Genomic DNA, 14,689 nt, shown 5'->3' with positions numbered 1-14,689 from the left:
ATAATTAAAGTGGATTCATATGATGATTTATGATAATAAATCTAATATTAGAACCATTGCTTTTGTGGATTGGACCATCAAAGTCTTATTGCCTTAATTTTGTGCCACAATGCAGCCCGCATTTTCCCGCATGGGCCTTCGCATTTCTCATTGGTCCCTTGTCCAATCCCGTTTAGAAGGTTATTGGATTCGGATAAAAATATAAGCTCGAAAAATCAATTTAAATAAAAAATAAGACCCGTCTTCTAAACAGGCCAAGTTTCGAGTAAGATTTTTTTGTCCGAGCCCAACCTAGGCCAACCTGAATTGCATAACTAGTTCCCTAGTATTTTGCTATTGTAGAATATTTGTTTTATTGTTAATTTTATTACTATTTTAGTTGCAACTATCTTCATATAAAGACTTTTTAATTTATTTTCAATTTGTTAGGTAACATTTGTTTTAATGTTTTTAGTGTATTTTATATATTATATTTTTAAGTTTTATTTTATATAAAAAATATATTTTTAAAAGAATTAATATGGTCTGGTTGAGCTCGAGCTTGACATCTATAATCCGGCCCATGAATACTTCTACTTATTATCAAATGATATAATTTAATTAATGTATTAATAATGAAAATATTTAAATAAATTCAAATTTAAATGTTTTAAATTTTATTATTTAAAATAACGTGGAATTTTATAGTAAAAAAATATCACATGAGAGCCTCGTTATTTTATTTACTAATATGGTGATTAATTGATCTATTTAATAGTAAATAAACTACATCGAATCTACTACACAACAATTTTTTTTTTATAAAACACTTACTTTCTTCCATTGCACTATATTTTTTTATGGGACGTTTGATTCATTTATTACACAATAAATTTTATTTTTTTGAATGATCTCATTATAAGTTATGATCATATCTGTTCTTTTTTTGACACAATGTCTAGAACTATCCAGAACTCCTCTCCAGCCCATAAATAAGAAGATGATGCATTTCAGCGCACTTAAACACATATCCTCATACATTGATAACAATATCTATGCCAATAAAACTAAGACTCGATAAATTAATGCATTTTAGTAGTAAATTAATTTCATTTATTGTTTTCAAATAAATAAACTATATACTTTTTTTATTAAAATGCGTTATTTTTATGGTTTTGAGGACAATTTTAATCAAAATTATAAAAGAATGGTAAAACTATTATAATGAAATAGAGAACAGATACGATATTATAAGGTGAAATATACCATAAATTTCTATACGCTTCTTAAAATTGGAATTTATTCTCTGTACTTTTATTTTTAGAAATCCAGTCTCTTTATTATTTAGATTTCAAAATTCAAGTCTAATTTGTTATCACTGTTAAAATTAATTTGTTAAATTTAAGTTCATTACAACATTGCATGTTTTTTTTTAATTATATGACTACTAAATGAGTTTTTTTCTTTAAATAACACATCAATAATTTTAACGAAAAAAAATTTAACAACATTATCGATTAGACCAAAATTTTGAAATCTAAAAAGTAAAGAGACTAAATTCTTGAAAATAAAAGTATAATAACGAAATTTTAAATTTAGAAAGAGTATAGGGACTGATGACATATTTTAACCTATTAATAAACATAATTGAAAGGTTATTTGAAAAATAATAAAAAATAAGAGCATTTAATTCATTATTATTGTTTTATTTTGATTTAAATTAAAATCATTAAAAATAAGGTAAAATTATTAAAAATCTCACATTACTATAAGAATACAGAACTGCTTAAAAAATGGTATTAATATTTTATTTTATATTTCGACATCTGACAAACAGTTATAATTATTGAAATTTAAAAAGAAAATATTATTTTGAAATCTTGCATTTTTCCAAAAATATAAAAATACTTAAACTAAGACCCCTAGACATAAAAAATTAATTTCTTATTAATTTATAATATATTTTTTGAAAATTTTAATTATATCTGTTTTTTATATAAAATATTTAGAATTATTCATAATCTCTCCTCAGTCTATAAATAGGAGGACAATACATTTTAATATACTCAAATTTACATCTTTTTATATTAATAACAATACTATTTATATCAATTGAATTAAAACTCAATCAACTCATCCGTAATGGCATAATCATGAAGATGAGTAGCTTTGATACTCTTTATATTTGTGAAAAGGCTTTGATCCCAAACTTGTCTTATCCAATAAAAGGGAGTTCAATTTTCCTTTACTCGAAGTCGGTGGATTTGTTGATTCTTGCTGCCTTATTTTCACATTGAAAAAACAAAATTAATCATGATTACAACTACACTTATTACGTGTGTGATAAAATATTTGTCTCACACCTATTATTGTATACATGTTAAACTATTAATATTATATAATATAATATAAATAGGGTACATATTAAGATTACAGGATTCGAAATGCGTGATAGATTTCAAATTAATCCGTTTTTAATAGAATAGGTTTGTTCTTTTGGAAAGTAGATGCAGTGGGGTAAGGTGATGTAGACTTTTTTTATAGATAATGGGTATGAAAAATGGTTATGATAATTGTTTGTCCCGCTTTGCCCCGCTTTACTCTAAGAAATTATAATTTTATTTTTCTATATATAATAATGTGTTATAGAATAATCTCTCTGTTTTATGTTTAATATATATATATTTTAAAGGTATGTTCAAATATTTACTTGCTTTTAAAAATATTGAAAACATTAAAAGTAAGTAACAAAAATTAAATTGAAGCGGAACGGTATTGGACTAGGTAGGGTTAGGTGAGGATGGATGCATCAAATATATATGGAGGTAGTAGTGATTTTCAATATTATACATCTATAGTGGAACAAAGAGGATGGTGGAACAAAGCATACCAATTGTAAAATAGTAGTAGATTTAATAACATTTGCCCCTGCCCTACTCCATTGCCATTCGAAGTAATTACTTTCCCTTACATGATAGTTTATTTAATGGAAATGCAAACTTTCACATGTCTTATCAGTTTATTTTATGAATTTCAGCCTTTTGCTTCATTAAAATTGAGAAGTTTCTCATTTATTTTAATTTATCAAAATTTGATCCTCATATTTTATAAAAATAAGAAGTTAGTTCAGTTGACGATAACATGTGAAATTGAACTGCCATTTTTTGCTAGCTTACTGGTTTTTACTAATTCTTTGAATTTAAATTCTTGAATTGTTGCTAGTGAAGCCTTGCCAATATAATTTATATTCATACAGTTTTCGAAGTCGAGTTGATTCAAATTTTTAAACGAAAAGCTAAGTTCTTCTAACAATTTTTTTTGTCAAATTCAAGAAATCATCTGTGTACCAAATGATAACTGTGTATTTAGTTCATATACTTCAATTTAATCAAACTCAATCCTTGTAATTTTTTATTTTTAAAATATCAATCTTAATATTAAAGAAAAATGTTATGTCAGTTAAACTAAATGATGTGTCATTTTATTTATATTATGTGGAAATATCATCCTCACATCAGATGACACGTATGAAAGTGAGTTGAAACATTCAAAAAAAAAATCTTCTTCTTCCTCTTCACTTCAGTCCATAGACCACAGTTACCATCAAACTTCTTCAAAATTTACATATTAGAGTTGCATTTTACTCCAAAACGTTGATTTTAAAATAAGGATAAACTACACTTAAGCCTGAACTATTTGAAAAGTTATAAAATAGTCATTAAATTATTTGAAATTTTTCATTAAAGTCACTGAACTATTAAAATCGTTGCTATATGGCCTTCTCCATCCACACCAACATTCGAAAGCTTACCTTCCCCCTCTTCTTCTACTTTACTCTTTTTCATGAAACAACTTTAAACATCGATTTGAACAACTTTCTTTTCTGATCTTCAACATTGATCTTCATATCAACTTAGATCTAAGATATATTCTTTTACTAATCGATTGATATTGTTCCACCATATTGATCGTCAAATCGATACTTGGAGCTTGCCAGCTGGAATTCAAATGAACAAAAAAAAATTAACAATCTAATGTTTTAAACAAAAACTTTCTAATAGTTTAGTGATTGTTTTGTTACTTTTTGAAGTTGAGTGACCAATATGTAAGCTTACTAATAGTTAAGTGACACTCGGTATAGTTTACCTTAAAAATAAACAAATATAAGGACTAATTTGAAGTATAAGTACTAAATCTGCAACTATCTCATAGTACAAGGATGATATGCAGAATTTAACCTTGTTTATCATGTTTGAAACTCAGCACGGAATCAAATGCACATCATACCAAATCATTTGTGTGCCCTGCATGTCTCTTAAAATCTCACCCCTTATAACACACGTCATTTGAATTAGGTTTCACCACATTCTTTATTAGAAAAATATAAAAAGTTAAATTCAATTATATATAATATTTTTTTAAAAATTTCTAGCCCTTAAATTTTGTTATGATTATATCTTAATAGGCTAAACTACACCCAAAAATATTAAATTATTAGTAAATTTATATTTGGTCACTCTCAAATCGGTTAACGAGCTCTAAGTGACAATTTGACGATCCCCATCAACCAGTAGAAGAAGATACTTTAGATCTAAATCATTCTGGTGATCAATGTTAGACATTAGAGAACAAAACTATTTGGATTTTAGTTTGTAAATTCATGACATTCAAAGTTATTTTATAAAAAAAAAAAGTTGAATCGTAGAAGAGAAAGGGAAGAGGAGTTTCGATTGGTGTAAACAATGCAAACAGAAAATGTCATATAAGAACAATTTTAATAGCTCAGTGACTTAAATAAAAAATTTTAAATAATTAAATGATCAATTTGTAACTTTTTAAACTAAACAATGTTGATTAATTTACCCTTCATAATAAAAACTATTTTTTTAATTTAAAAAAAAACACCACTCTTTTCCAAGAAAAAGTACTCATAACTACTCTTTTTCCTTTACAGAATATTTTACTTTCTCAAAAGTATGCATATTTCTAATAAAAATGATTTATTTAGTGGATTAATTAATAAATTATGATAAAAATAAATATTTGGTGCTTTTTTTCTTCAACTACTCCAAGTCAATGTCTATCTAGTTAGGTCCAAAATTAATGGCTCATAATCTGATCACTTTTTGCCTTTTGGTATTCAGCCATCAGCTCCTTTTTTCCCTTTCTATTATTATTATTTTTGGCCATTTTCTTTTTATTAATTATAATTATTGTTGACTTATTATTTTAATCACAGGATGAAAAAAAATCAAAAAATAATATTACAATATTACCTAGTAGATTTTAATATATTTATTATTTACTTCAAAAATAATATGATTTAATATTAAAATTACAAAATATTAAATGAAGTCTGTTAATACACAATATCAACAATAATAGAAGTGGAGAGAGAGGGTATTTTAGTCAAGGAGCATAAGAGAAAAAAACCTCAAATATGATCTATAAAAATATATATAAAGAATTTATCGAATTAAATTTCGAGTTGAACTTCGAATTAAGTTATTATATATTTTATTATAATGGTATAATAAAGTAGAATCCATGTTTTGACACATTAATTATTTAATTAAAGACACGTTTATCTGTTAATTATGCTCTCTCCTGATTGAACATTAAAGTGAGCATTAATCCCTATGAATATTCCATAAAAAAATTATTAACAAATTATAATGCTGCCTTTATGAAGTCTAACATACTTTTTTTAAAAAATAATAATAAAATAATTTACTCAATTCATTTTTTCCATTCATTGAATAAGAATATTTCTCTTTTAATTCTTCTTTTTCTAGAACCAATTTTACACACCTAAAGAATACTCTTCTATTTTTTTTTCCAAATTATAAGGAAGTTTGGGTTTATTCACAAGATCAATCCCATATAATATTTAGATCGAATCAGAGATGAAGTCAGAAATTCTTTTAGGGGTCAAAATTAAATAATAATTTTTGCGATAGTAAAAATATAATTTTACTATTTTAATAGTTTATATCTTTAAAATTTTTAAAAGATTAAGTCAAACTTTTATTATTTTTAGAGGGGCAAAGTGTAATTTTTCTTTTATTAATTCTAAATTTTAAAAAGCTTAAATGAAAAATTTTCCGTTTTAAGGGAAGACCAAGACCTTTGCCGACCCCCTAATTATGCCCTTGGATCAAATAATTTTTTTTATGAATAATTCCATTGATCAGTCTAATATTAATTTATTTTTAAAAAAAAATTATAATTATGAGATATTTGTGATATGGGTGAAAAAATTATGTAACAATTATATTTATTAAATGTTTATATAAAATTTAACTGGTGCTTTAGTTGAAATGGTAAAGTTGAAGATTTGATATTTATAATGTTTTTGGTTCAAATCTCTTTGCTTCTAATTTTTTACTGATTTATAAAAATATAAAAAACAAATTTAATCGCAATAATATAATTTATTTTGTAAAAAGTATAAGTTTTTTGTAATTTCTCAACTAAGTTGGGACCCGATTAACAAATGATATCAACTTAATCAAAAGTTTTATTATATTAGAGATAATACAAGCATGAAAAATATATGTTTGAGCAACTATAATTATAGGTTGTACCAAAATTTGAAGTCGGGGTGAAGGCAAGGTGGGTAAGTAGTGGCCTTGCCCCCAAAGATGGTAGATTTGTCATTTGATGCTTTAAATTATTATGTCATATCAGTATAATTGTAAAAATTACATTTTGATCCCTCCAAAAAATTATATTCATGGCCTCCAAAAGTAATTTTTATTTAGGCTTTGCTCCTTATTAAAGTCTAGAAAAATTGAAGGGGAGAACCATACATATGGTATGACACATGGTGAGACTTAACATAAACACTTAAAGCACCATTGACCTTTAATATTAATATTAGTTTAACTTAACATTAATAAATAGTTACCAATAGGACGTCAATATTATCAATTAAGATACAAACCTTGAATATTAAATATTTAAATTCAAGGTCTCACCGTATTTATATTTGCATGACTTACTTTCAAATTCTCTCGGGAAAAAATTAAGTGAGAAATTTCAAGCAAACGACAAGTTTAAAAGTTGACTTATCCTTCTCTCCACTTAATATCTTAGAGGTGAAGATTAAACATACGATTGGGTTATTGGGGTTTGGCCGATTCCACTGTTTCCATAATACATGTTTTTGTGTGGTCACCGTCCGTACACACAGGCACACACCAAGTTCAACCCAATCCCAATTTCATAATCATTTGCACGAACCAATTTGACTAATCGAACACCCTACATTTCAATTTGATTAATAACAATAAAATTAATCCAAGTTTTCAATTTTGATCGGCTCGTGCAAATTTTAATTAATTAGAAAATAAATAAATACTAAACTATAGGATAAAACTAGCCCATCATATATCGTGGAACCAATGGCACCACACACCTTTTTGAAATATAAAATTGGCTGGTCCAGGGGGACACCATTAAAATCCCAGAATGACAACAAAATTCCCATAATTTTTTATGTCTCAGTTGTTGTTCCAATTAATTATATCTTTATCTTTATTATATAGTTTTAGGTTTGGATAGTATTTATTTGAATTAAACCCAAAAAGAGGGTCATATGAAGTTATCAAAACACACCCAATGATTCATTTGATTTTTCTTTTTATAATTAGTGTTGGATGAAATTGCTTGGCATCCAACCCAAGCATTATTTATGAATTAAAAATTTGTAAATTCATGGACATGAAAAATAATAGTCAAATTCTATTATTAAAAAAACCCTATACTTTATGAAAATTATGAATTTAGTGTTTGTACTTTTCTTATTTTAAAATTTTAATCTCAATTAGACAGTAATAGTTAAATGTGTTTGATTAAATAAATTTTACTATTAGTTTTGTATTATACGTAAAGTTATAGGTTTAGTTAATGTTCTCCAAATGAATCATTCTTAGTCACTATATTTTTTGAATTTCGAAATTTCAATCTTAATGTAAACGACAGTCATTAAATGTATTACCTACTTTTTTTCTGAGTAACATATAGAAATAGCAATTTGATATAACGTTACACATATGATAATATGTTTCCCGCATCAAATTTTAAAAGTAATAAAACTTAACTTATTGAATTTAATAACTACCGTTTAGCCAAGGCTAAAATATCAAAATTTTAAAACTATAAAAATTGAAAATGACCAAATTAAAATACATGAATTAATAGCAAAATTTAACCTAAATCAATTTTTTTTAATTTTAAACTATTGGTGTTGAACAAGTGGACAAGTGCTGAAGAATCATTCTCTTGATGTGTTCCCCCCCCCCCCATTGCTAATAGTTTCAACAGGAAATTTTACTTTTTTTATTTTTTAATTATATTGAGAGAATATCATAATCATAGCCTTTCAAATGGTCAACCTTTGTGTGTGTATATATATACACAGGGAGAGAATAAGAACAATGATATATCATTATATCAAAAATCAATACGATTCATTCCACCCTTCTCTTTCCTTCATTATATCAAAAAACTCCATTGTTGAAACCAAAAAAAAAAAAAATTCAGCTTGATGGGTGTTGATGATTCTTGTAATACAGGCCTTGTTCTTAGTTTAGGCTTCTCATCAACCCTACAAACACCATCCAAACCCTACAACAAAAACCCATCTTTTCTCAAGCTTGAACCAAACGATGAACCGTCGTTGACGTTGGCTCTCTCAGGCGTCGCCGGTAGCGTGAAACCAGCTTCGCCTCTTAGCGGTGTTTCTTCGTTTTCAAGTGGTAATAAACCCAAAAGGGAACGAGAACTTAGCAGTGATGAAGATGAAGAAGGTACTGTTAATGGAAGAAAGAAACTTCGTCTCTCTAAAGAACAATCTTCCCTTCTTGAAGAAAGCTTTAAACAACACAGCACTCTCAATCCCGTAGGCTTTCATTCAGTTTCATACATATATATATATATACATACATATACATAGAATTGATGTTTTGTTACTGTGTTTTATGGTGACAGAAGCAAAAACAAGCATTAGCAAGGCAATTAAACTTGAAACCTAGACAAGTTGAAGTATGGTTTCAAAACAGGAGAGCAAGGTAAAACAAACAAAACATAATCTGGGTTTTGTAATTTGTTGATATTATCAGCTCCAAATCATTGGGTTTTTTTTTTTATCTTTGGACAGGACAAAGCTGAAGCAAACTGAAGTGGACTGTGAGTTTTTAAAAAAATGTTACGAGACATTAACAGATGAAAACAGGAGACTACAAAAAGAAGTTCAAGAACTCAAAGCACTGAAATTAGCAGCTCATCCGTTTCACATGCAAGCGGCTACCCTCACCATATGTCCGTCTTGTGAAAGAACCGCCGCCGCCGGCGGTGTTAGCGACGGCGATGGGAATTCCAAGAACCTATTTTCATTGGCTTCCAAGACTCACCATTTCTATAATAATCCCTTAACCAATCCTTCTGCAGCATGTTGAAGAGACCCCAACAAGGGCTTTGTAGTGAATTAATTAATTAGTCAATTATTTTAATTTGTAGAAACAGAAAAACAAAAAAGTATAATTACAACACGTTTGTAAATAATATAAGATATAGTAGTTGTATGTATGAAGGGATTATGTTTGTATTTATTATTGATTCTTTTATTTAATGGTATACTTGTTTATATCAAAATTTTGCCCTCTTATTTTAATTACATGGCTATGGTTGGAACAATGAATATATAAAAAGGAAAAGATAAGAAGATTATTTGATGATGACAACTTTGGTTTGATTTTTCTTTTCTTTTTATTTTAAAATATTTAAAGATAAATAATAATTATGTTCACATTAATTGACTATCTTTTCAAACATTTTTCAAACATTTTGGGGGTACAAATACACTTGCTTTGAAACTTCTTCTTACATACATGCTTAACACAAATGTCATAGTAATATATATAGTCTTTATTTGGCATAGTATAAAATATCATGAAAACAAAATGAAAGGGTCATTCCATTTCCATGGTGTAAATGGTTTCCACCTTTTTGGGTGTTTCAAATAAAGAAGAAGATTTTTCTCCTATGAATTTGGTTAATTAGGTGGTAAGAGTTAGATTACGTATTGTACTTTTTATTTAAAAAATTAGAATGGTTAACATAATAATCAGTTACACGTTATGTATATCTCATGCTGATATATAAAAATCAATTTTTAATAGTAGAAATAGATAAAATTTTTAACAAAATAGCTAGTTTACTCTTTGATCTAATGTATAGTGGCTAATTTTGCCAATTTTTTTAAGTAAAGAATTTAAAATGCAATCCAACTTTTAATACAAAGACTTCCTGGTACTTTTACCTAATTAGACATACTTCTTTTTATCTATTTTGATACTTAAATTTGACAATTAAGCATATCTTAATCATTAAACTTAAATTTCATAAAAAAAAATATAACGATTAATAAAGTAACATTTTAAAATTATATCACGCTGATCACATTTTTACAGAATCTAATTTTATGAATAAACTTAAATTATGATTTAAGTGAGAAAGGAAAAGTGTGTGGCTAAGGAGGTTAGATCATGTGTATTTGTCTCTAATTTAATAGAAAAGTAGAACCCATATAAATATATTTTTATAATTATATGATTATATCAAAATTTATATGAATAAAATTAGAAAGCCAAAAAAAAAGTGGGTAAAGAAAATTTAAATTATAAATTTGAATAATATTCGATACATTGTCTGTGGAATTTTAGATTTTACAAATTGAGTCAAGGTTGACAAATGCTTTATAGAGATATAGTAAAATATTTTAAAAAAATACATGTCAATTTTTCAAGATTACTAGTGAAAAAAAAGTATATTGTCAGTGTACCAAATACCGACCATTATAATTATAAGTATTCTATTATTTAATTTCGAGATATAAATCTTATACTTTTAATACATCATTAATTAATTTAAATAATTAACATCGTTAATTATTTAGATAAAAATATTGACGTAAACTAAAGAAAAACATTAATTCCATTAGTAAGATAAATTGGACTGAGCGTTTAGTTTTTTAAGAAAAAAATTCAGATATATATTTTAATTAAAATAATTAACAATGTTAATTATTTAAATTAACTACCAAACGTTATAAAAATTAAAAACAAAATTACATCAAATTAAATATAAATTTAAATCCTTAAGGATAACAGAGGATCAAAATTAGAATTCTACCAAAAAAGACAAAAAAAAATGGTGTAGAAACGTGTAGACAAAGAGACGAAGGGATAATTCACTTGAAAAGCGAAAAGGCACAATAGAAAATTAATTATTTTATATTGTCAGTGAAATAAAAAAAACGACTTTATAACTACATTTTGATTGTTGTTATATATTTTTGCGTAAATTGCACCTAAGGTCAGTAGATATTAGTAAATTTATGTTTTGATCATTTAATTTTAAGAAGTTACAAAATAATCATTAAACTATTTAAAAGTTTTCATTTAAATCAATGAACTATACAAAAAATTTTATTTAATTCACTAGGCTATTAAGTTTTTTTTTTTAAAAAAAGTCTAGCTAGTGAGCTCTAAGCTACAATTCGATGAATGATATGGTGGGATTAGTACACATTGTTAATTAGAATAACATACCTTATAGTGTTGGAGAACAAAAAAGAAAGTTGTTTGGATTTTGATATAGATTCATGACGTTCAAAGCTATTTCATGAAATGAGAGTTTTTTATTAGTACAGGTGGTGCGAATAGAAAATGTCATACAATATTGATTTTAACACCTCAATGACTTAAATAAAATCTTTTGAAAAGTTTAGTGATCATTCTGTAACTTTTTGAAGTTGAATAACCAAAACATAAACTTACTAATAATTTAATGACATTTAGTACAATTTACCCTATAAATGTAGAGTTTATTTTTTTTTTTCTGATGGGTCATGCATCCACCTGATGTCCCAATGACTCAACCCCTTTTTTCACAATCATTATAATGGAGATTTTCCCCATGGCACATGAGACATTTTTATTACTAACGGACCCCTAAAAAGACACTCCAATTCTCAAATAGACCCTCTTTTTATCAAAATTCCAAAATCTCAACTAGAAAAAGTTACATATTCCACTTTACCATAAAAGGAATCTGATCTCAGTTTACCGACATTTATTAGATTGGGCATTAAGGGATTTAATGTTGAAAAAACTTTTCCTATTCCTAATTTATAATTACCTCAAAGCTAAAAAGAATATGGGCAAACTGCAACCTAGGTCATTAAATTATTAATAAGTTTACGTTTTGACTATTAAACTTCAAAAAGAAACAAATGTTCACTAAAACTATTTGAAAGTTTTTATTTAAGTCATTGAGCTGTTAAGTTTTTTTCTTTAAAGTCCGGCTAGCAAGCTTCAAGTGACGATTCGACGATCAGTATAGTAGATCAATATCCATCAATATAAATAAAAAAGTATCATACAATAACAATTTTAACAGTCTGTAATTTAAAAATAAATTTTTAAATAATTAAATGACTAATTTATAGCTTTTAAAATTTAAATTATCGTAAACTTACACTTAAAAATATCTGTTGGAGTTAACTAGTTAAATGCATGTAATCGTTACAGGCACGCTATCATGATTGCTGTCCACTGTTCACACTCGACAGTAACATTATTAATGAATCACAAACTTTTCCTTGTCAAATTCTACTACTACAAAACTGTTATTATCATTATTTCTTTTTTAATTTGATGCCCTAAATCACAGCACTTTCCTGGAAAATAATTAGGGTAGCTTTCCGGGAAACTTACTCTGCCTCTCTCATTGCTCATCTTCTTCCCCATCTATCATCATGATCGTCATCACTTTCATCATCAAACACTTTTTGAACTTCAAACATTGAATATAATCATCTTTTGCAAAAAGGATCTTTATTGATTTTAGACAAAATTATAAAAGTTTAACATTAAATTTTAAATATAATAATTCGCATAAAAATTCATATAACATATAAAATAAATAATATTACATCAACGTGAACTATCACACTATATCTTAACTTTATTTCTACTCTATTTGGCAGTTTGAAACAAGTGGGAAAACATATTTGGCAGTTATACAATATAGAATTAAATCGTTAACAGTTAATGGAGAATTTGTCAATTTCATTTCCTCTCTTCCATGATTTAGATTATTTGGCTTACGTGTGTGCCAACGTAATTTATACACGAAAAAATGGAACATCAAATGACATGTGTCGTGAGTTGGCTAATTTGTCGGTCCATGAAGCATATTTCTTTATACATATATCAAAGATTGGATATGGTAGTATTTATTTTTGTATTTATTATTAGTCAATTAAGGTTTGATACTAACTAAGCTGGGGGTTTTGTTTTTAATACAACAACAAAGCATATTACGTGTTGTTTTTGTATTCAATGAGACACTGTCTGTCACCCTCCAATTATGGGATTACCTTTGAGTGCAACTCTTTTGCTCTCTTTCACCAATCAATCAAAGATTTTCCATCTTTCATTTTCAATAATAACAATAATTTATTAAAGAAAAAGAAAATAGAAAAAGTAGAAGACCTTGTCAAGATCAAATTAATCAGTGTATTTAATTTGTTTTATATATATATATATGTGCTTGTAAGGAAAAAGAAAAAAAGGATGCTAATTGCCAAGCCAAATGATGAATTCTCTACCTTTTCTTTTGGACTACGGTTCAACTTTTCAATAATGGATCTTGTAAATTAGAAAAATAGTCCCTAAATTATTTGAATATTTTTTATTTAAGTTGTTGAGGTATTGAGTTTTTTTAACAAAAGTTCATCTAGTAAGTTTTGAGCAATGATTCATTGATTGGTACGGTGAACCAGTATCCATCGATAAGTAGAGAAGGAGAGCTTCTGATTGGTGCAAGCGGCACAAATAAAGAAAGTTATACAATAACGATTTTAACAACTCAGTGACTTAAATAAAAAGTTTCGAATAATTCATCGACCAATTTATAACTTTTTGAAATTAAATGACTAAAACATAAACTTACTAATAATTTAGTGTACTGGATATAATTTACTCATTTTATTATTATCCACATAAGTATTTCGATATATATATATCACTTTAATTTGTATTATGTAAAGGATGTTCATAGACCAGAACGAGTTTAATCAATATATGCTATTAATATTATACATATATAGTTATATGAGCTCAGTTTAGTTAGAATTATTAACTATAAATTTTGTTAAAAACTAACTTAAAAGTTCACTATTTTCTTATTATTAATGTATTGTTTTTGTTCATATTTAATAATTATATATTCATTTAATTATTAAATATCTAAATATAAACAGTTTAACATTTTTTTTACCATTGAGCATATTTAATTTTCATATATATAAACTTGAAAATCGATTGAATTGGACTCGGATTTTAAACATTAGAGTATAATATCAACTCTTATCCATTTTCACGTCTAATATATTATAAGCTTTCAAATTTGAACAAATGATCATTGAGCTAAACTCGAATTTTGAATATTAAAATCTAAGCTTAACCCAGTTAAATTTTTTATAGAATTTATTTTTCAAGCTTGATATGAAAATATTTAAATCATCGAATAAATTTTCAGATTTAAATAAATTATTTAATCTGTAAACAAATGTAATATGAAATAACACTTTTCTCAAATTACATGTAGATTTGTATTACAAGAATAATTCAATGAATCA

At 26.2% G+C, this 14,689-nt stretch overlaps 1 protein-coding gene across 1 annotated transcript; it reads left to right on the top strand.

The window, feature by feature from the left end:
- The first annotated feature begins 8,425 nt into the window (after positions 1–8,425).
- LOC107935244 (homeobox-leucine zipper protein HAT22) lies at positions 8,426–9,613 on the top strand. The gene is made up of 3 exons (XM_016867812.2): positions 8,426–8,884; positions 8,974–9,053; positions 9,143–9,613. The coding sequence occupies exons 1-3, from the start codon at positions 8,531–8,533 to the stop codon at positions 9,438–9,440; spliced, it is 732 nt and encodes a 243-aa protein (XP_016723301.2). The 5' UTR covers positions 8,426–8,530; the 3' UTR covers positions 9,441–9,613.
- The last annotated feature ends 5,076 nt before the right edge of the window (positions 9,614–14,689 follow it).

This window comes from Gossypium hirsutum, chromosome A02, assembly GCF_007990345.1.
Source record: "Gossypium hirsutum isolate 1008001.06 chromosome A02, Gossypium_hirsutum_v2.1, whole genome shotgun sequence".
Classification (NCBI taxonomy): Eukaryota; Viridiplantae; Streptophyta; class Magnoliopsida; order Malvales; family Malvaceae; genus Gossypium; species Gossypium hirsutum.
The sequence above is the reverse complement of the archived record's forward strand: the minus strand, read 5'-3'. Positions and strand labels throughout refer to the sequence as shown.

Bases quoted from the DNA above. Each gene is read 5' to 3' on its own strand.
- LOC107935244 (XM_016867812.2), top strand. From the start codon at position 8,531: ATGGGTGTTGATGATTCTTGTAATACAGGCCTTGTTCTTAGTTTAGGC. The intron at 8,885-8,973 runs GTAGGCTTTCAT...TTATGGTGACAG, and splicing joins AACACAGCACTCTCAATCCC to AAGCAAAAACAAGCATTAGC. The intron at 9,054-9,142 runs GTAAAACAAACA...ATCTTTGGACAG, and splicing joins TTTCAAAACAGGAGAGCAAG to GACAAAGCTGAAGCAAACTG.